Genomic DNA, 23,167 nt, shown 5'->3' with positions numbered 1-23,167 from the left:
TTAGATTATATTTATTCGAATTTCTTCCTGCCTTGCTTTCGACGTCACACCTATGACCGTCGAACTTTAAACAGTTAGATGATGTATTTCCCTGGAAAAGTCCTGCTCTGGAGGGTCAGCCAGGAAGAAAAGGAAAAGGCTTCCTAAGATTAACATCCCGCAAGAAGTCGACAGATAGACCATGAAGTAGTGACAGCTAAGTCAAGGACATTGAAGGGTGGGATGCCTCGAAATTATTCTCTCGTCTCTGACCATAAAGTGGCTGGAATTCATTTCATCTAAACAGTGGAAAACCATTTTGTTTGGCTTTCCTTGTGGTGATGGTGACGAGCTTTGAAAGCAAGCTTTGCCTTGATGCAAACTCGAGATCATCAAGTGGCACCTAAATCACTCTGCCGGCTTCTTTCTCCGCCTTTTTGTTGTATTCCCTCCTTCCCGGGGAAGGATTCTTTCTCTCCCTTAAAAGTTTTATTCGAGATGCTTAGAGGGTCTCCAAGGCGAAATGGAAGATTTCCTGCTGGTCTTTCAGTCCAGCTGAACTCATGCACAAAACCTCCCTCTGAATTTTCAAGGCATGAGAATTACAGATAAAATATTTTAAAATGGCTTTGAAAGGAGAGTAAGCAAGCTTAAACCAGAGTGAAAAGTCTCCAAAGGACCAGAAAAGAAAGGTGACGCAGAATTGAGAGGGGGAGAAGTGGGGCGGGGGGCAAGGTGTCCCACACGTGGCAGAAGCCTCGGATGCCCTGTGCTCCTGGAGGCCAGGACTCCCTGTGTGCACGCTGGGCTCAAATGCTCCCTCTCACCTCCTCTGGAATCGCAGCCAGACAGGATTCTCCTGGAAGGGAGCAGAGGCACTGAGTCAGACCAGCCTCTGTGCCTCTGTGGCACGTGGGTATCTCGTGCAGGCGCCTTCTCTGGGGAAACCACCTCAAGCCCTGACGCCAGAGTGGGCACCTCAGCTGGCGGGGCTCTGTCAGTTCCCCAGATCCCAGCAACGGGAACCAGGTCCCCCGTCAGATGAGCTGTCAAGACCGAAATGGTCAGACACAAGATGAAATCCGATTCTCAGGAAATGTTACGCCAACACAGGAAAACAGGGAATTGCTTTTTTTCCAAAGAGCTTGCGAACAAGGATGTTTCGTTCTCTTGAAATTATGAGGGAGCGTAGTGCATCCTGGGAACAGGATCAAACAGTTACTCGACAAGAAAAGGGAGGGGTCATGAAGAACCGACTGGAAAGGAAAAAGGTGGCCAGGGAAATTTTAGGGTAGGCAGGAGGAGAAACGCCAAACCAATAAGCATAAGTTGTTTAAGAATGACGAAGGAGACCCCTGCGTCCGCCTTAACACATTTTTGGTGTTAAAGGGACTCTCTTCCTGAATTTATGCCTTTCTAAATAAAATTTCGGAAAGTAGAAGGCGTAAACCGTTTTGCAAATACATTTCCCAGCATCATGAACTATCAGCACCTTTGTGACACTGTTTATTTTCACAGTCTCCCTCATGCTCCTCCTAGATTCTTTGACTCAGATGGCGTCACCAATCCCGGATGGATTTTCTTTTCCATGAAATCGCCTTTCTGTATCTTCACGGTGTCTGTGGAATTGGCTCTAGAGTTACAATCCAGTTGCCTTCATCCTTTGCCCTCTGACACAGTCCTGATCTTGGGGTAGGACATTGGGCTAGTCCCCTGCCCCTGGAACGCCTCTCCCGCCACCCCCGTGCTCGCCTCCACTTCCATTCCGTCTTCCCGAGACATTCCCCCTCTTGATCAACATCCTTCTAGCCTCCAAGACAAGCCCGCATCTTCTTGAAAATCTTTCCACCTTCCCTTTGTTTGCAGCGTCTCTCTCCCAGTTGTATCTCTGTCTCCTTGCAGACAGGGAGTTTGATTTTTGTTCCTCTCGCACAGTCCAGGACATTGTAGAAGCTGCACACATACTTGTATGGTTGGGTAAATAAATGAAGGAGTGGGTATAAATGAAGTGTGTACAGAACGAGAAGCAGTAGAGAGCTCTTGAGGCATCTTAGCCAGAACAGAGGGTTGCTGTGGTCGAAAAACAAGATGAATAGTCCTTGTGGGGAACCTTTAAATTTGATGTTCTACAGGTTTGTGATTGCTGGGGGGAAAGATGGATTGGGAGTTTGGGATTAGCAAATGCACAGTGTTGTGCAGAGAATAGATAAACGAAGTTCTTACTGCAGAGCACAGGGAACTATATTCAATGTCCTGTGATAAACCATCATGGAAAAGAGCATGAAAAAGCATGTATCCATGTGTATAACAGAATCACTTTGCAGTACAGCAGAAATTAACACGACATTCTAAGTCAACCCTGCTTAAATGAATTTTAGACGATTTTGATGTTCTAAAGGAATACGGAATACTTCTAGACGCTTAAGGAGGATAGTGATATGAAAAACGTAGCGTCCAAGGAAATGTGATCTGGCGGGCATGGGTGGATGGGCATAGAATAGAAGCATGCCCAGTGAAACACACTGTGAGCGAGGAAACGTGTATGATGAGAACTTCTTAGAAACACCTGTCAGTGGCCATAGTGTCAGCAATAGCTGGACAGTTCCGATCTTCCTCCAAAGGGACTGACCTCAGCCTGCCCCTAACGTGGTCAGTGCTAAAAATGCAGTAGTGGTTGGTGTGATGTGGGGACATATTCCTTGTATTGTTGCCATTTCTGATTCAGGTAACGGCATTAGAAGTCCAGTTACCTCTTTGCTCCCTGGTTCACAACGTGGGAATAACCTCTGACTAATTATTCAGTTTAAATATGCCTGCGTTAGCGCAGGAAGGGGAACAAAAGAGTGAACTTTGGCCATCTTGCAGCCATCTTTTAAGTGTGACGTTGCCAAATCCAGTTTACATCTAGAGACGCTTGAAAGTGCACCGATTTCATTGCGATTTCGAAAAAGAAATGTATTCCTTTTCCGGAGTGTAATTTTGTGCATACGAAAGTATCCGAAGTATGCAGAGTAATATTTTCCTCTCTTGTTTTGAACAGCAAAACTTAGAGAGTAACCTCACCAACCTTATTAAGAGGAACACCGAACTGGAGACGCTTCTGGCTAAACTCATCCAGACGTGTCAACATGTTGAGGTGAGTATCTCTTTGTGTTCCTTTTCCTGTGAAAACTGCTTGACCATGGCTTTTATAACCTCACCCTTTATATTTCTAAACTGGAAAAGTTCTTAAAGGTAGATTTTTGCAGAAGCCATATAGCTAAGATGGATGAAACGAGGAGTTCCCCAGTGGCCTAGCGGGTTAAGGGCCTGGCTTGGTCACTGCTGTGGTGCAGGTTCGCTCCCTGGACTGGGAATTTCCGCATCCTGTGGCCACAGCCAAAACAAACAAACAAAAGTGGATGAAGCTGGAAAGGAACTAGAAGCTCAGAGTATCTCTCCCCATCCGCTGCTTTGTTCTGCGTGCCCCCCATCACAGCTCTCCCCGATCCGGCTTTCCGATTATTGGAGGGTTTAATCACCTTTGCAAGGAACAGCCTGTAAAAGGCGGCATATTAATTTTCTGGGACTGTTGTAACAAATAACCGTGAACTTGGCTGGCGTGAATCAGTCTCTCACCGTCACGGAAGTCCAGCATCAGGGCATTGGCAAGGCCTTGCTCACCCTGGAGGCTCTCGGGGAGCATCTTTTGATGCCTCTTGCCACCTTCTAGGCATTGCAGGCAGTCCTGAGAGGGCCTTGGCTTGTAGCTGCCTCAGCCTGTTGGTCGCTTGACCTTCTCCCGGCGTGTCTGTCTCTGTCTGCATCTCCTTCTCAGGAGGATGCCAGTCATTGGATTAAGCTCCGCCCTACACCAGTGTGAGCTCACTTTACCTGGATCATATCTGCAAAGACCTCCTTGCCCCAAAAGGTCATATGTGCAGATACCAGGGGTTAGGACTTGGACATACCTCTTCGGGGGTGGGAGGGGTGGGGGGGATACAATTCATCCCACTGCAGGTGTGTATTAAATACATCTTGGTTATCAGATACGTGTCCATGAAACTGACCCCCCACTGCAGCATGTCGGGATTAAGTCAGGGGTGTGCAGACAGTGACGGCCAGGGCAAGTCGCGGAACCCAGATCCTTCTAACCCTCCGCTGAGGACCGCTGCACTTTCGGCAGTGATCTTTCCAGGAAACATTTAGAGCCGTGCTGATGGAACAACATTGTAAATAACAGTGAACAAGCATAATGTTGTCATTATCATAGGGTAAAGGGAATATGCAGTATGGTATTAAAGAGAGGAACAAAGATGACCAACATATTATGTTTTGTTCTTATGATGTGATGGCATCTGATGTTTAGGACAAATGCGAAAGAATTCTTTCTCTTCAGCAAGGGAAAAAATTCCCTGTGTTTTATGGGGAGCGCTTTCAAATGCTTTTTGAATTGGGTGGTTATTTCCTTCAATTTCAGCCCGTTACTCCTTAAAGCATTAGTGTCTGGTTTCCATTATGGCCCGCAGTGATTGCTGAACAACTGTCTTGCTTCTAATGCAGTACGATTATGGCTTGAATTTACAAAATGCTGCTCATCCTAGCATGTAAAATTATATTCTATAATGTTCAGTCATTTCACGTGATAGATAGATGTGTCATTCAAGAAATTTACAAGCAGATTCTGTTTTTCTTTCAAAAGGTTAGGGCTTTAGTTGAGATACAGGCTTTGAAAATAAAGCCGAGTGACTTGATGGGGGCAGCCTTTCAAAGAGACACATGTATGCTGTTAGCAGTTACTCTAGACAAAGAGTAAGGAATATTCATTCCGCCCACTGGTGTTACTTCTGTCTAAATCCTTTGGAATGGAAAAAAAATGTTTGTGGGTGAATAAACTGGGAGCTTGGAAAATTAATTCTACATCGAAGTTAAAGAAAATTAACCAGACATAGAAGAATGATACCAGCAGTGCCTGTTGTTAACGGGTTCCCTTATTCATAGTTAGTCGTATTCTCAAAGGATAATGTTTTAAAAATGTGAGCATCTAAATCTCACATTAATCAAATGAATCTGCCTTGAAGATTCATGTAATCTTTGATGAAGGAACGATCACGATGACAACGCTCACTTGAAGGAGGCAATCAGGGAGTTCCCTGGTGGCCTGGGGGGTTAAGGACCTGGCATGATTACTGCTGTGGTGAGGGTTCAGTCCCTGGCCTGGGAACGTCTGCGTGCTGTGGGCGTGGCCAAAAATAAAAAAGGAGCGTGTCAGAAACTGATACATACAGTCATGAGGGGAGGGATGGTCAGGGGAAAAGAATGCTAGAATAAGATGGCTAAATTAGATGCAAAACTAGTTAGTGACCTACGGGGCAATAAAATCATTATATTCTGGCAAATTAAATTGCGTATCATCCGTTTTCTCCAATTCACATTTCAGTTTTCACAGAGACTCAGCCCCTAATCAGCGGTCAATAGAAAGTCAAACTCAAACTATTATCTTTGGAATGGAGAAGCAATGAGATCCTGCTGTATAGCACTGGGAACTGTATCTAGTCACTTATGATGGAGCCTGATCATGTGAGAAAAAGGCCGTGTGTGTGTGTGTGTGTGTGTGTGTGTGTGTGTGTGTGACTGGATCACCTTGCTGTACAGTAGAACATTGACAGAACACTATAAACCAGCTATCATGGAAAAAATAAAAATCGTTAAAAAATAATACAGAGCATTAAATATACCCAAAACTTACAAAAAAAGAAAGAAAGTCACACTCTATTACCTCCCAGCCTAAAGAGTGAGATGAGCCCTGCTTAGGCTGCCTTGATGGGCTGCGCTGTAGCGAGACACCAGGAGGGCGCCCCTTCTTTTTTGCCTTATTTCCAAGTTTGGGAGGATTTTAACTTAACATGTCCTGTTCTGGACACTGTGGTTCTGTGAGCTGCGTTCACCAGAGACCAATTTCTGAGTGGGGGCATACCTTTTTGCCAGCAGTCACCTACTTGGGTGTATTGCCCTGTGCTCGGTGCCAAGGACCCTGCCCACACGGAGCTTGCTGTCTCCACCGAGATGAAAGAGCAACCGCAATACAATACAAGAGAGAAAACTAACTGCCATAAGAGAGGTGTGGATTATATACTTGGGAATTAAGGAGAAGTGAGAAATTTCTTCCTGCTGGGGGCTGAGGGCGGTAGAACACGATCTCAGCCTGCCTTCAAGGGCATATAACATTGGCACCTATGGAGAGGTGGCAGGGACACTGTTGGCAGGGCCAACCCACACCTGCGGATGGAAAAATGAAGAGTGCATGTACCCAAGGCCAGTAGTTCCTTCTCTAGGAACGGAAGATGTATGAGGGTGGATAAGGAAGAACTGGCCTTGGAGAAATGAGAGCTCAGTGGACTTGAATATTGCCTCTGCATTTGAACTTGATTCGATCTTGAAGGTTTGGGGAGGGTTTCAAGAACGCGGAGGTGTGTGTACATTTCACAGTTACACTTGGCATCCCTAACTCTTTTCGAGAAATGATATTTTTGGTTGCCGGGAAAATGGTATGGATATCTTGATGCAGAATGATCGCACATCCAAGGGAAAATGTGCCAGCACTAGGAAACGCCAAAACAGGGAGTGAGCTTGCTTAGGCATCAGCACGACAGTCTTTTGAATTCAGTGCAGGGGCGAAGAATTTCGTGCTTCACATCCTAGGTTCCTAGACTGCATTTCTTCCTTTTCCTCTTCCTGAGGGTGTCCTTGTGTTGGGGTATGAGCATTCCACGGGAACATAATCCCCATGCCAGCTGGAGCTCACAACACTCAAAACACAGCGGCACCTCTCAATTGTTGAAAATGAAATCAATGGATTTCCACCAGATCCTGAGGAAATGCCACATCCTTATAAGTCCACACCTCCTTCCTGGGATTCACTTCTGCTTTTCTTTAGAATGAAAAGAGTTGGAAGGTCTCCCTCCTCCAACCCCATTGTTTTCATAACTTGTTTTTAAAATGAGGATAAGCAAGTGAAGTGGCTTTTTTGTCGTTGCTAATATTTTTTACATTTTTAAACATTTTTATCAGAGGATGGTTGATTTACAGTGTTGGGCCAATTTCTCCTGTGCAGCAAAGTGACCCAGTCTCTCTCTCTCTCTCTCTCTCTCACACACACACGCATATCTATCTATAAATATCTTCCATATGTTCTTTTTCTCATACTATCTTCCATCATGTTTTACCAAAGAGATTGGAAATAGCTCCCTGTGCTGTGCAGTAGGACCTCATTGCTTATCTATTCTCAATGTCATAGTTTGCATCCTCCAACCCCAAACTCCCCATCCAGCCCACTCCCTCCTCCTCCCCCTTGGCAATCACAAGTCTGTTCTCTATGTCTATGAGTCTGTTTCTGTTCTGTAGAGAGGTTCGTTTGTGCCCTATTTTAGATTCCATGTGTAAGTGATATCATATGGTATTTGTCTTTCTCTTCCTGACTTACTTCACTTAGTAGGAGACTCTCTAGTTGCATTCATGTTGCTGCACATGGCATTATTTTGTTCTCTTTTATGGCGGAGCATGTTCCGTTGTATATGTGTACCACATCTTCTCAATCCATTGCTCTGTTGATGGGCCTTTAGGTCACTTCCATGCCTCGGCTATTGTGCATAGCACTGCAGTGAACATAGGGGTGCATGTATCTTTTTCAAGCACAGTTTTGTCAGGATACATGCCCAGGATTGCTGGGTCATATGGCAACTCTATTTTTAGGTTTTTGAGCAACTTCCACACTGTCGTGCCTAGTGGTTGTACCAACGGACATTCCCAGCAGCAGCGAAGGAGGCTTCCCTTTTCTCCACACCCTCTCCAGCATTTGTTACTTGTAGACTTAGTGATGATGCTTTTGATAGTAAGTACTATCAAGTACAAGGTACAGACTAGAGAATGGAGGCTCTGAGACCAAGGCACTTTAGGACTCAGAGACAGAGGCACCGAAATGGCCATATCAAGTGAACTCTCAAGAAATGGGTATAATTTGGTGGCTGGGATTCTAAAAACTAGTAGGTTTGGGCTACTGAGTTTTGTTTTCTTCAGGAGAAGAATGCAATAGAAAATTGCCTTGGAATGAGTTAGGAGTTAGTTATGGGGTGTAGAACAAGCCCATGAAAAGTGGTCAAAATTTGGGTCAGCTGCAGAACTTCGCATTTCTAGCTCAAATACAGACTGTCCATCTTCTCTTTCTTCTCCCCATTTTCTTTTGAAAATCAGAGGACCTAGAGTATTGGTTAAGCAGATACTTAGAATCAATGATGCATATCATATTCTCCACACCTTCTGAGAATCCCGTTCTTTCATAGGGAACACAATACGCATACACGTAATAGATACTCATTTTGGGAATTACAGGTAACCAATGACTGAATCTACTATGAGATGGTAGAGAAAAACTATGAAAGAATGACTAATTGCCACACATTCTGTTTGTATCTTGTGGACACTTATCTGATCTTGGATGACATGTATTCTGCTAGGGGCCAACTTGAATGTCCAAAGTCCTAATCCATTGTCACTTGCAGGGATGGGTTAGATTCCCACCCCATACGAGCCCTTATGAAAATATTCTTAAGGTATATTTAGCGTCAGATTATGGAACCACATCAGGCAACCGACAGTCATCCATGGCTCTACATGTAACCAGTTCTGGAATGAGGATGGTATGATAGTGCAAATATGGTGGCATCAGAAAGTGGATTATGACAAGCCCCTGTGGTAAAGACTGGTCTTGAAGTTCAAACGTTAGGATTCTCAGGACAAACGAGAACAGGAACTCTTGGGCTGTGCAGAACTTCATCTTCTCTGGAGAAGGTTTATTTTTTGACCAGTGCATGTGTTTAATGGCTTTGTATCCAGTTCACTCCACCAAGTTTGCTGAAACTGACCGCTCATGAAGCAAATGTAGCTGTTCTCAGTGGAGGTGAAGTTTATCTGTTTACTAAGGCAGTATGTAACACATCCTCGAATGTCTTCCTTTAGATTCAGTGTTCTTGCCTGTACAAAAAAATTGATCTAAAGGATATAGGATCCTGTTACCGTCTTGGGTATTTTCATGAGGAATAATGAGAAGACCTCAGTAGAACATTGTCCAGTATTTTGGAATAAGAGGTTAATCTTATGAATGAATGACTATAGGCTTAGTTAGTTTGGTTTTACTTGCAGAATAACATTCCCAAGTTTCAGCTTTGGAATTTTTTTTTTTTTTTTTAAGGGCCGTACCTGCAGCATATGGAAGTTCCCAGGCTAGGGGTCGAATCAGAGCTGTAGCCGCTGGCCTACGCCACAGCCTCAGCAACATGGGATCCGAGCCGCATCTGCGACCTACACCACAGCTCACAGCAATACCAGATCCTTAACCCACGGAGCAAGGCCAAGGATCGAACACACAACCTCACAGTTCCTAGTTGGATTTGTTTCCCCTGTGCCACGACAGGAACTCCCAGTTTTAGAACTTTTTTAAAAAAACATGATCCAAACCCTTGATCATGCATAATCTTCCCAGTTTGGAAGGAATGAACTATTGGGTCATATTCAGAATCCTATCAGGTGGCTTGGATTGGAGCATGATCGCATATACATGCCCCTAAAAACAATCCCTCTGACATATTTGAATTTAGTAATGCAGATTTCCAAGGCTAATCGTTAAATAGGAAATAATCTGCCTTAATTGGGGGCCCAAATGGATGAGCAGTAGGAATGAGAGAGAAGACCTGGTTTTATTGATGTATCTTTCTCTTTTGGGCCATGCCCTTGGCATGTGGAAGTTCCTAGGCGAGGGATGGAACCTGTACCACAGCAGTAGCTCCAGCCATAGCATTGATACAGCCGAGTCCTTAACCACTAGGCCACCAGGGAACTCCTACTGATGTATTTTAATGTAGTTTCTCCCCATAATACTGGAGTTCTTTATGATGTCTCCTCTAGCCTATTCCACAGCCTTCTTGCCTTGAACTGTTTAGATGCTTGATTAGAGCAGCAGGGCTGTTTCTGGCATGATATTAAGAATAATAAGAACGGGTGGCGACAGATTTTTTTTTTTTTAATGGCCGTTGTAGTTAGTTCTAACCCAGCTTCCACCTGAGATGGTGGTAGTTGGATGGATCCAGGTGAGAGAGTCAGAGGTGTGAGAAGAATGCCTCCCAGATGATGAGATGACAGTCAGGTAGAAGATGGGGTCCCGTCCTTGCTCCTGCACGTGCCACTCAGGGACAAGCCATAAACCCAACCATCCACCCATCATGTCGTTACTGAACTCTTCTGTTTCTGGGTCTTAGGATCTAGTTTAAATTCTTTTTCTCAATACAAAATTGCTTTGTATGCTAATCAAGCTGAAATGATCTCTCCGTAGAATTACAGATGATGAGAGAAACGGGACACATCTTTTTACCTTCATTCGATTGACGTCTATGTTGAATTCCTCAACGTTGTAGGGAAAACTGAAGAGCTTTGTTCCAATTTTGAAATTCCCCAGCAAAACAGTTGAGTCATGCATATAAAATGTTTGCTAACAAGAGCGCGATTGTAGCTCTGGTTATTTTTCTTTGAAACCGAAATATGAAATTTTAAATTCAGCTATTTCACATGCCTGAGGCTACCCCAGAATGGACAAGGCTTTCAGTAAGGAGCAACACAAATAAAGATTTTTACAACCAAGTGAGGTCACTTCCCGGCCTAGGAGTTTATGATAGAGCTTTCCCTGTGCTTTTGAAAGTGTTTTTGCTAGATACAACACCAGGTTCACATATACAAGGCGATGAAAACTATCATAGTAGCCTCATTCTCTGACGAGGCAAGCTCACTGTTGGGCTGCCTCAAGTTCAAGGACACATTCTGTCTCTTTACATAGGTTGGGAAGATGGGGCCTCATCCCTTCTTGCAGGTGATAGGAGGAGATGGTTGCTGTATCCAGTGGTTGCAGTTCCACAGCCAGGCGTAGCCTCTGGTGCAGGGAAAGCAAAAATGGTAGCACTTCAGCAAACACATATGAGAAAGCACAGTGACCACTTGACAAAACTCTTACTATCTTTTCTTGATGTCATCATCCCAGTGGCCCTTTGAGGTAAATGGCATTCAGATGGCCGCAGAGATGGGACTTGAAGCCAGACAGAGCAAGGATCAGCCAGTAAAGAAATGGATGGAATCCAATCAAGTAGTTAAAGCCACCAGAGTGGTTATTGCACCTTAGCGACCCAAACCGGAAGGTAGTGTTGTCAGACATGATTCCCCATTCCTAGGGGGGATTCTCATGACCGGAACATGCTCATCTGCTGGGGAATCAGTAACCCTGCCCAACCCACTATAGGGAGAACCCAGTGAGTGTACCAGGAGAACCAGTGAGAACCAGTGGTACCAGTAGAACCAGGGAGGTTCCAGGTCTTATGCATTATTCTCAAATCTTTGACCTGGTAACTTCAGCTTCTTCGAGATGACCAGTTTATTTCCTTAAGGAAATAAATTTCCTTTTCCCCTCCTCCCCTGGAAGTTGGAGAATGATATATATATATATATAGAAATATATAGAGAAAGCCTTTGTAGTATCCATTGGTCAATATTTTGTGTTACCATTTAGGACTAAAACATATATTTTAAGAGTTTGTAGCTTTTAAGAGAATATGACACATGACAGAAATTTGACAGGTTGGCTTTGAGATTCTAATATGAAACATGGAATTTATTTTAGACTTCTGATTTTATGTTGAAAGCCTAAAATCATTGGTTTCAAACCAGTATTAGAATGTTCCCGAGAAATGGGGTTCTCAGTACATTTGTAAGTTTATTAGCTTTCTAAGAGCTATGTGAGGACTTGAGAAGGTTTACCTTGTTAGCGTTTTAATTTTGTCCCGTTGGACTTTTAAAGTGCTTCCATAAAATAAGTTGAATAGGTGATATTTATAAATGCAATTTAAAATGTTACGAGAATTTGGTGATAAAAATCTGACCAATAATTACCCATGAGGGTGAGAATTGACTGGAGCAGGGCTTGGGGGTGCTTTCTGGGGTGATGGGAATATTTTATATCTTGATTAGGCTTTTGGTTTTTATGTCGGTTATCAAAATCTGTTAAATTGTCCCATAAGATTTATGCATTTCCCTTTATGTAAGTTTTACCTCAATTTTGAAAGTGTTTATAGGAACGCAATCAATTAATTTATAGAGGGAATTGACTTTTTAATGGAGTTGAGTCTGTTCAACTTGAGTTAATCAAGCATTGACTCTGAGACCCCCTGAGAGTGATTATTCTTGGTTTTATAAAATTTCTTGAATTTATGAATAGAATAACGAGATTCATAATTAGAACTTAAAAGCTACTTCTACAGAGTGATTTGTTGATATATAGAGAGAGAGTCCTTGGGCAAAAATGCTTATGGTTTTCAAGTGCATGTCTGTTCCCTCTCCTAATTGGTCAATCTCCTTGCGAAACAGGATGGTATCTTTTTTTTTTTTTTCCCTTAGAAAATGACCAGATGGCCACTTGGGATCAAATGAAGGGAAACCCTTTTAAACCCTTCCATAGATGCAGGATGGCCAGTCCATCTAGGTCTGAAGATGGCTTATAGGGAGATGTTTTCCACATCAGACTCTCTTGATACACGCGCGCACACACACACACACACACACACACACACACACACTCTGCAACCTCAGAGTCAGCACCTGACAGATACCTGAATTCTGTGATCTTTCCTCTTTTCTTCCAGACCAAATTAGATTCCCTTTCCACTGTCCTTTCGGCAAAGCCCATCTTGTACAGTGACAACGCTCTCCAATTTCCCTCACATCTCCCCTCCTACTGACTTCATAAGTCTTTTTTTTTTCAGCCACACCCTCACATACAGAAAGACCCTCGCCACGATAGCCACCCGAGCCACAGCAGTGACAGTGCTGAGTCCTTAACCTACTGGGCTATCAGGGAACTCCCTGATGCCATGCGTTTTACTACCACGAGTTTCAGAGAAAAACCCTAGGAAAGAAAGCATGGATAGTTTCAAAGAGAGGCAGTACAGACCCGCTAGGTCGAAGATACAAAGGGAGGAGTGGTTAATGAATCCGACTAGGAACCATGAGGCAGCAGGTTCGATCCCTGGCCTTGCTCAGTGGGTTAAGGATCTGGCATTGCCGTGAGCTGGTGTGGGTCGCAGACGTGGCTCGGATCCCGCGTGGCCGTGGCTGGGGTGTAGGCCAGTGGCTACAGCTCCGATTCGACCCCTAGCCTGGGAACCTCCATATGCCGCAGGAGCGGCCCAAGAAAAGGCAAAAAGACACACACAAAAAAAGATACAAAGGGAGTCAGAAGAAGGTGAGGTCTAGGAAAGACCACCCCCCCCAACCCTGCCAAAGTTCAGCCTCTCGATTCACCAATCAAAATAGAATGGGAGCCATGTATGCAATTGGAAATTTCCAAGTAGCCATATTTTTTAAAAAGTAAAAACAAATAGGTGAAATTAATTTTACTGGACTGTTTGACCTGATATAGTCAACACGTCATTTCAACCTGCAGTTAGTACATCAGTGATTCATGTGTGGGTTTTTATCCTCATAGCACATCTCAGTTCAGACCAGCCCCATTTCAGGTGCTCAAATACCACGGGTGCCTAGGGGCGGCCGCATTGGACCCCTACAGCTCTAGAACTTTTGTAGCCCCTGGTTTAGCAGTTAATTATGTGTGCGCGGCTGGCATGTTTGTTCCTTGTTTCCCAGTAAAGTCATTTTCTCCAGCGGGCAGAGTTCCATTTCTAGTCTGGTGCTTTGCCCATTGTGGGTGCGCGAATAGAAATGTCTCTTTTGTTCCGTCGCTCCTAAGACTCTTGCAATGATCTCTGGAGAGCAGTGACTTGCCGCGTATACTTTAAGAGAAGTAAAATTTGCAGCCGAGAAGCCGAGATGGCCCCGAAAGTTGAGTTTGCTGGCAGGATCAGAGTAAGTCCTGCAGTAGGATTCGTGTGGTCCCCGGTTTTATAAATCGAGTTTGCAAGGGGAGCGTGTCGGCTAGTGTATTTCTGATGCAAAAACATGTTTCGTCTTCTAGCCTGTCACCTGGACATGATGATGGCAAAAGATGGTTTCCTAAAGGAAGGCGGTGTCTTTCATATCTCTGGCATAGCCTTGATTGAACCTTCTGGAAAGAATGGCTGCCTCCGTGAATAGTGCCCACAAATGCCCATAGAAAGAGAGCACACGCACTGGCTAACCTCGACACGGGCTCTGGCTACTTAAAGGATGGCTTTCCTTTTTGCAGAATAGAGTCCTTTTTCCTTCTTCTCTTCAGGAAGTGGCCTTAAAGCAGTCCTCTTATTTGTGGTCTTGCAAAAATTAGAACGATGCCCATGGGGCCTGCCTGTAAGGGTTCTCTTAAACAGTGAGAAGGCTCTGTTCTCAGTAATAAAATTAAAGCAAGCAGTGTTTCCATTACCTGGCAGGATGCCGTCTCCTCGCCACCCCCTGCTCCTGACAAACATAAACAGAACATTCCGTTTCCCAGGTACGGAGGTGAGACAGCAACATCTGTCAGCAGCTGACCTTTCAGATCCTGGATGGAGCAAGAGAGAGAGAGAGAGAGAGAGAGAGAGAAAGAGGGGAGCGTCTTTGTGCTTAAGCCCTAACTGGAGTGCTTCCGGTTCAGTTTTACTGTAGAAAATGGCATATTGAAGCGTAAAGCTGTCCAGCCAAGAAGAATTTGACCCTGAGTTGAAGGGACAGAAAAGCGACGGGGTCTCTAGATAAAGAAATAGATGTATTTTTTCGTCTGATGCAATAGCTTTCATGCGTTGTCTTTCTCTTCCGGGCCACTTTGCATGCCCTTGCGCAGATGGAGCCCCATTTCTGGTCAGTTGCAAATGCAAGATGGTAGGTAGATTGGGGCCCCACAGGGAGGACTGACCAAGGTGAAGCTCAAAGGCAATGTCAGTTGCACAGTCTGTGTGGCTCTGAAAGCAGTCACAGGGCATTGGAGCTGTAGAACAGACTGGGCGACCGTGACACCAGGGTCCCTTGACCTCCGTGATAGCTCTTCGTAAGAAATATCCAGATTGCAGCCCCCTGTAACGTAAGCACCCCTGTCTGGAACGGTCAGTGCCGGGCCCATGGAGCCCTCACCAGTCCCATGGCCTTTGGCCTGAGAACTTCCAGTCTCAAGAGGTTAAGACTCTGCCTGGGGGCTTTTCCCACCCACCTCCAGCTAATCCCACATAGGAGTTCATGCCTACTCACCCCCAACAGCCTTCACCCTGCCCCTGCTGGGAGCTATTAGACAAGTCCCCCTCTTGGTTCTCATCAGCTGGCTCGTTCCACACTGTTTGCCAAAGTTACCCATTGGGACTCATCTCCACTTGACCACAGTGGTCTCGGTGGAAGCACACTTGACTGGCTCCAACCTTTGCTCCTCCTCCACCTCCCCACAGCCCTACTGCTATTTCCTGGTGACGTCTAGAACTTCCGTCCTAGTCTCAGGCCCCGCTCCAAGGAGAACAGAACCACAGACCTCCTCCCCCCAAATGGAATGATCAAACAAATCTCTTTTTTTCTTTATTCTTTTTAAATTTTATTGAAGTATAGTTGACTTACAATGTTGTGTTAATTTTAGGTATACGGCAATGTGAATCAGTTATACATAGACATATGTCCATCCTTTTCAGCTTCATTTCCCATACAGGTTATTACAGGGTATTGAATGGAGTTCCCTGTCCTTGTTAGTTATCTATTATATATATAGCAGAGTGTGTATCTGTTAATCCCAAACTCTTAATTTATCCCCTACCCCCCACATTTCCCCTTTGGTAACCGTAAGTTTGCTTTCAGAATCTGTGAGTCTGTTTCTTCTGTGTGTGTGTGTGTGTGTGTGTGTGTGTGTGTGTGAGAGAGAGAGAGAGAGAAAGAGAGAGTCTGGTTGTGTTTTTTAAATAAGTCCTACTGAAATTAGATGTTTAGAATAAAACGGCAATTTAGAACTGCAAAATAAATAAATAAATAAATAAATAAGTCCTTTTGTATCATTTCAATTTCACATATAAGTGATATCCCAGGATATTGCTCTCTGACTTCACTTAATATGATAATCTTTAGGTCCATCAGTGTTGTTGCAAGAGGCATTCTTTCATTCTTTTTTATGGTTCAGTAATATTCCATTGCATATATGTACCACTTCTTCTTTATCCATTCCTCTGTCAATGGACATTTAGGTTGTTTCTGTGTCTTGGCTGTTGTAAACAGTGCTGCAATAAATGTTGGGGTGCAGGTGTCTTTTTGAGTTAGGGTTTTCTCCAGGCAGATGCCCAGGAGTGGGATTGCGGGATCATATGATGGTTCTATATTTAGTTGCTTTTTTCCTTTAATTTAAGAAGAGGACTTTATTGACAGGACAGCCTTCCAAAACCATTTGCATGGGTGGAGAACGTGGCTTGAAAAATGCGTGACAGATGAAGTCGAGGCAGCAAGACTGGGGAACAATAGCCAACTTCCTACTATGGGAAAGGTTATATTTAGTTTTTTAAGGAACGTCCATACTGCTTTTTATAGTGCCTGTACCAATTTACATTCCTACTAACAGTGTAGGAGGATTCCCTCTTCTCCACACCCTCTCCAGCATTTATTGTTTGTAGACTTTTTGATGATGGCCCTTCTGACCAATGTGAGGTGACAGCTCATTGTAGTTTTGGGTTTTGTTTCTCTAATACTTGATGGTGTTGAGCATCTTTTCATGTGCTTTGTGAACATCTGTCTGTCTTCTTTGGAGAAATGTCTGTTTAGATCTTCTGCCCAATTTTAAATTGGGTTGTCTGTTTTTGATATGGAGCTGCATGAGATATTCGTATATTTTGGAGATGAGTCCCTTGTCAACCCCTTCGCAAAGATTTTTCTCACAAACAGATGGAAAGATATACTGTGTTCTTGGATTGGAAGAATCAATATTGTCCAAATAACTGTATTACCCAAGGCAGTCTACAGATTAAGTATAAGCCCTATCAAACTACCAATGGTATTTTTCACAGAACTAGAACAAAAAAAATTTGTTTTATTTGTATGGAAACACAAAAGGCTCCAAAAGCCCAAAACCTTTCTGTCTGTCTACCTGCCTGTCTGTCTTTCTTTTCTTTCTTTCTCTCTTTCTTTCTTTCTTTCTTTCTCCTTCCCTTCCTTTCCCTTCCCTTCTCTTTTCTTTTCTTTTCTTTCGGTATTTTTAGGGCTGCACCTGTAGCATGTGGAAGTTCCCAGGCTAGGGGTCCAATCAGAGCTGTAGCCGCTGGTCTACACCACAGCCACAGCAACTCCAGATCCGAGCCACGTCTGCGACCTAGACCACAGCTCACGGCAACGCCAGATCTTTAATCCACTGAGCAAGGCCAGGGATCGAACCTGCGTCCTCATGGATCCTAGTCAGGTTCGCTACTGCTGAGCCACCATGGGAATGCCAGCCAAACCATTCTTGAAAAAGAAAAGCCGCACTGGAGCAACCAGGTTCCCTAACTTCGGACTATGCTTACATGGCTACTGTCAACAAAACAGTATGGTGCTGGCACAAAGACAGACATAGAGATCAAAAGAAAGGATAGAGAGCCCAGAAATAAACCCACGCACCCATGGTCACCTAATTTATGATAAAGGAGGCAAGAATATACAATGGAGAAAAGGCAGTCGCTTCATTCAGTGGTGCTGGGAAAACTAGATGGCTACATGTAAAGGAATGAAACAAGAACATTCTCTGACATGATACACAAAAATAAACTCAAAATCGATCGAAGGCCAGATACTAAAACACTCCTAGAGGAAAACAGAGGCCCAGCACCCCTTGCAGTGTCTTTTTTGATCCACCTCCTAGAGTGATGACAAGAAAAAGAACAAATGATTAAACTGAAAATTTTTGCACAGCAAAGGAGATAATAAAACACATGAAAAGGCAAATCCCTTCTTTCCATTGTGACTATAACTCACATGTTCATTTTCTCTAAACTTGCCTTTCTTTCACGGCGTGAATTAATGTGAAGATGAAACGCGGGGCACCCCGGATATTTAAAAGTCAATCTCCCGGCTTCTGCTGGTGTTCTAGAGTGACACTGACCAGGCAAGAGTGTTTGTGGAGAGCCCTTGTGGCTCTGTCAGAACGAATAGAGCTTGACATTGGCCAGTTGTACGTCCAAGTGCAAGTCTAATCCGTGATATCATTACGTCTGCTTCACTCGCTGGAAGGATGACCCAAGAGCCGGCATCCAGACCCAAGAGCCGGCATCCAACCTTCGTCCCCCAGAGCTTTGCAGGAGAGCAGGTGGCATCCACACCTGCGAAACTCAAGCCTGAATAGGAGTCTAACTTTGTATTTTTCCAGTCCATCCGCTGTTGAGGAATCATGGCCCAACAACCGACAAGAAGGCCACTTAATGAGAAGCGACACGTAAGGCCAAAAATGAGTCATGGAAGGTCACGGGATAGAAGCTTCCTCTTTCCATTAGAAATGACTTCCTTTCCCTGAAACACATCCCCTTCATCCTCCCCAGCCCTCAGCCATCCTCTCGTGTGAATTATTGTTTTTTTTTTTAGCTCTGACCTCAGTGTCTAAAAGCTGAGTTTTGCCACATACATTGATTGAAAAGCTCTGGATGGCAAGTACCACTTTCCAGAAACTTGATGAGGAAGATTTGACAGAGACAAGTGCCCATGACAGCTTAACTCTTGTTTTTCTTTTTTCCCCCCCATTCTGGGTGCCCAACCCAAGCGGAAGGGTGTAAAGCATTTGTGTTATAAAGTATGTAATTAATAAGAGAAAGGAAGGGAGGAGTTTGTTGTGTTTGAATGAATTATGAGCAACACCTTCCACTCTGCTGCTTCATTTTGGAACAGCTTTGAACAGAGTTAGCCTGAAACCAAAAACAAGAAAATCAGTGGCGTGAGTGCCCCAAATGTAAGATTGAGGTCAGCTGCATGGACTCCCAGAAAAACCACGCAAAGAGATCTTTTGTTACAAGGTGACAGGAGCCAACCACAGGACATGGTGGGCAGAGTAAAAATCCTACTGCAAAGTATGTTTTCTTTTTTTTTTTTTTTTTTTTTTTGTCTTTTTAGGGCCGCACCTGAGGCCTATGGAGGTTCCCAGGCTAGGGGTCGAATCGGAGCTGTAGCCACTGGCCTACACCACAGCCACAGCAACGCCAGATCCGAGCCGCATCTGCGACCTACACCACAGCTCACGGTAACCCCGGATCCTTAACCCACTGAGGGAGGCCAGGGATCGAACCCGCAACCTCATGGTTCCTAGTCAGTCGAATTTGTTTCTGCCGCACCGCGATGGGAAACTCCATGTTTTCATTTTCAACTTGAGATCCTGTGAATTCAGGAATTGGATCCCCTCCTGGCCTTAAGGAAAAAAACCTGTTATTTACCATGCACCTATTAGGGGCCAGATCGTTGACGGGTATTTTCATTGAACGTGGGCAAAAGAGAACACAGTCTTGCAGAAACACACCACGGTCCACGCCTGCACCTCTTGGCCTCCAGAGTCTGTGATCTTTTCCTCTGTGCTCGAGGCTGGCAAGTTAGGACCCTGAGGCCAAATCGGATGTCACCTGTTCTTGTAACTGACGTTTTACTGGGACAAAGCCACACCCATTCGATTACAAAGGGTCGGTGGCCGCTTTTATGCTGCAACGGTGGCCTTTAGTAGTTACGATAGAGACTGTATGATCCACAAAGCTGAGCTATGTACTGTCTAGCCCTTGGCAGCAAATTTCCCCCACTCGGGCTCCACTCCTCTGCCTCCCACCTGTATCCCCCCCCCCCACCCCCAATCCCCGTATCTACAAGGATACGGAATACATTCGGGATGTGAAAGTAACTCCGACAATTCTGGAATTCGTCCTCATATGATAGCTCCAAAGCCATCGTTGCGGTAAAACAGGAAGAGAAAAGTTGGGGTTCATGCTAGCAAGTTCCCCAGGTAATTGGCACAGACCAACATGCTTCTCGAACTTCCAAGTGTCGATGGCCACGTGGACATTCCAGAGAAACAGCTTGTGAGCAGTGGTGGCAGTTAGCTTTTATTGAGTCATTACTGTGTACCAAGCATTTTTCAGAGGCCGTTTATGTCCTGACTCATCTCTCACCACAGCCCACCCCAGGGTTTCTACCTCAGCACGAGGGACATGCGGGCCTGGAGAGTTCTCTTTTGTGGTGCAGGCTGTCCTGAGCCTTGCAGGGTATTTAGCGAGCAGCATCTCTGGTCTCTACCCACGAGATGCCAGGAGCACCCCCCCCCCGCGACCCCGTCCTCAGTGGTGACTATGGAAAATGTCTCCGGACATCACCACTGCCCCCCGGGGGAACAGCTGGTCTACCAGGTAAGAGTATTTGCTGCATGATGCAGATGCTGAACTTGAGAAATGGAGCGTTTAAGCCAGTGCCCAAGATCATAGGGAGCTAGGAAGGAAGGAAGGAAGGAAGGAAGGCCCCCTCAGGACTCTGCGTCCTGAACCCCTGCCCCGTCTAGTCCTGAGTCACTTTAATCATTTCACCTTGTTTCACGACGTTGCCCTATTCCACAGGGACCCACAGCAACCCCATCTTGGGTGGGCATGTTGTGTGTGCTGCTCTTGGGAGGGAAAATCTCCTTTATGTGACCCTTCCAAGGTGTTGGCATGGGCAGTGGCATTCTTACCAGACAGTGTTATTGGACGGGTACAGTTTCGTTTCATTTATCAGGAGCCTTTTATTGCCCAGCTCACCACAGTGGGTTGCTGTTTTTAAGGGCATCGCCCTTCCTTATCCAACATTCCAGCTTCATAATCACAGAAACCTCAAGAGGATGTATTGTGAGGTTCCTGGGAGCTATTTTTTGGTCCCAGAGTGGATATAGAGCAAAATTGCATCTGGATAGTTAATCGATACATAGAATTGGTCTCCTCGGAGCCAAATGATTTTCCACCACGTCACTCGACGGTAAAAGTCGGATTACATGTAGCTTCTCATCCATGGCCTCGCTACTTTCTCATTAAAATCACTTTCTGAAAGGATACTATTTTTTTTTTTTTCATTGTTTAGAAAAGCCTTGCTTGGGCTTTTAAAAGTTTCAGTCTAGACTAAATTAGCATACTACATATGAAAAACCGTTGTCCTCCGATTTCTCCTCCAAAGACAGGGACCCTGAGACCATGGCCATTTCTTCCCCCTCTTTCTCATCTCCTTGAGCTCGGTCCACAAATACGTGACTTTGATCTGAGAGAATTGCACGATGAAGATTACATGCGAACCTATTTGACGAATTACGGTAGTATATAGTCTGCTCTTGCTGTGTTCTCCTTGGCTCAGTTTTATATACAAACTCAAGTATTAGAATCCCTTTCATTGTTCCTTCTGGCAGCTCTGTCTCGCTTCTGCCCCAGGGTCTGGAATGTTCATTACAGCTGCCTTGGACCATAAAACCCCAAGCACCCTCAGATCCTCACTGTTTAATCCGCACCTGCTCAGCAGTCCGCCCCAGTCCACTTGCACGTAGGTTTCCCAATACCGTTGGCTTCCTGGCTATGTTATCTGCTCATCTGCTTCTGAGTGGTTTCTTGGTTGCTCCAGCCCTGGGCAGATTGAGAATCGACTCCTCCGGGGTTTTACTCGTGGAGTGAGATGGGATTGTTATGGATTTTATAACAGAACAGTGGGAAATAATAGTGTTATTGAAATAGAATAATGCTAATCCTTTTAAGTGTGGCTGCAGACTCAAAAGGCCATATTCTTAGACACAGAGAAAAGTACCGTTGAGTTTAAACAGTAGCGACATCAACACAGCAGCAAACGGAAGTTATTAAAATTTATTTGATTCTAAGACATGGCAACAACGTCCATGTCCACTGACAAAGGAATGGATAAAGATGTGATACCAGGCTACAAGAGAATACTACTTGGCCATAAAAAAGAATGGAATGATGCCATTTGGCAGCAACATAGATGGACAGAGATTATCATGCTAAGTGAAGTCAAAGAGAAAGACAAATACCATATGATAGCACTTATATGTGTGAGCTAACATACGGCATAAATGAACTTAATGACGAAACGGAAAAATAAAATAAAATTTATTTGATCGTAGTTGATCTACAATGTTGTCCTAATTTCAAAATGCGTCAATTACATATAATACACAAAAGGTTAGGGTTATATTTTTTATAAAGAAGAATGCTTATATATTATTATATATATTATTTTTTTCATATTCTTTTCCATTATGGTTTATCACAGGCTCTTGAATAGAGTTCCCTGTGTTACACAGTAGGATCTTGTTGTTTATCCATTCTCTGTGTAATAGTTTGCATCTGCTGACCCCAAGCTCCCACTCCATTCCTCTCCCATCCCCCTCCCCCTTGGCAACCACGAGTCTGTCCTCTCCATCTGTGAGTCCGTTGCATAGATAAGTTCATTTGTGTCGTATTTAGATTCCACGTATAGGTGATGTCCTGTGGTATTTGTTTTTCTCTTTCTGACTTTACTCAGTATGCTAAGTCTCTAGGTCCATCCACGTGGCTGCATATGGCATTATTTCGTTCTTTTTATGGCTGAGTAATATTCCATTGTATATTTCTACCACATCTTCTTTATCCATTCCTCTGTGGATGGACATCTAGGTTGCTTCCATGTCTTGGCTATTGTAAATAGCGCTGCTCTGAACACAGGGGTGTATGTATCTTTTCATACAGAAGTGGGATTGCTAGATTACCTGGTAGTTAAGTTTTGGTTTTCTGAGAAACCCCCTACTGTTTTCCATAATGGCTACTCCAACTTAAATTCCCACCATCAGTGTAGGAGGGTTTCCTTGCCTCCACACCCTCCCCTGCATTTATTGTTTGCAGACCTATTTTTTTTTTTTTTTGGTCTTCTTAGGGCCACAGCCACAGCATATGGAAGTTCCCAGGCTAGGGGTTGAATCAGAGCTGTACCTGCCAGCCTACGCCACAGCCACAGCCACATGGGGTCCGAGCTGTGTCTGTGACCTACACCACAGCTCACGGCAATGCTGGATCCTTAACCCATTGAGGAAGGTCTGGGATAGAACCTGCGTCCTCATGGATGCTAGTCAGATTCGTTTCCACTGAGCCACGACAGGGACTCCTATTTGTAGACTTTTTAATGATGGCCATTCTGACCGGCATGAGGTGGTACCTCATTGCAGCTTTGATTTGCATTCCTCTAATAATGAGTGATG

At 44.5% G+C, this 23,167-nt stretch overlaps 1 protein-coding gene across 9 annotated transcripts in view; it reads left to right on the top strand.

Moving 5' to 3' along the window:
• MID1 (midline 1) overlaps positions 1-23,167 on the top strand; it is a 670,664-nt gene that overhangs the window by 584,367 nt on the left and 63,130 nt on the right. For all 9 annotated transcript variants that reach the window (XM_021080489.1, XM_021080486.1, XM_021080487.1 and 6 more), the window contains one exon: positions 3,020-3,115. In XM_021080489.1, coding sequence (XP_020936148.1) covers positions 3,020-3,115 — 96 coding nt within the window. The remainder of the gene's footprint in view (positions 1-3,019; positions 3,116-23,167) is intronic.

This window comes from Sus scrofa, chromosome X (genome assembly GCF_000003025.6).
Source record: "Sus scrofa isolate TJ Tabasco breed Duroc chromosome X, Sscrofa11.1, whole genome shotgun sequence".
NCBI lineage: Eukaryota > Metazoa > Chordata > Mammalia > Artiodactyla > Suidae > Sus > Sus scrofa.
The sequence above is the reverse complement of the archived record's forward strand: the minus strand, read 5'-3'. Positions and strand labels throughout refer to the sequence as shown.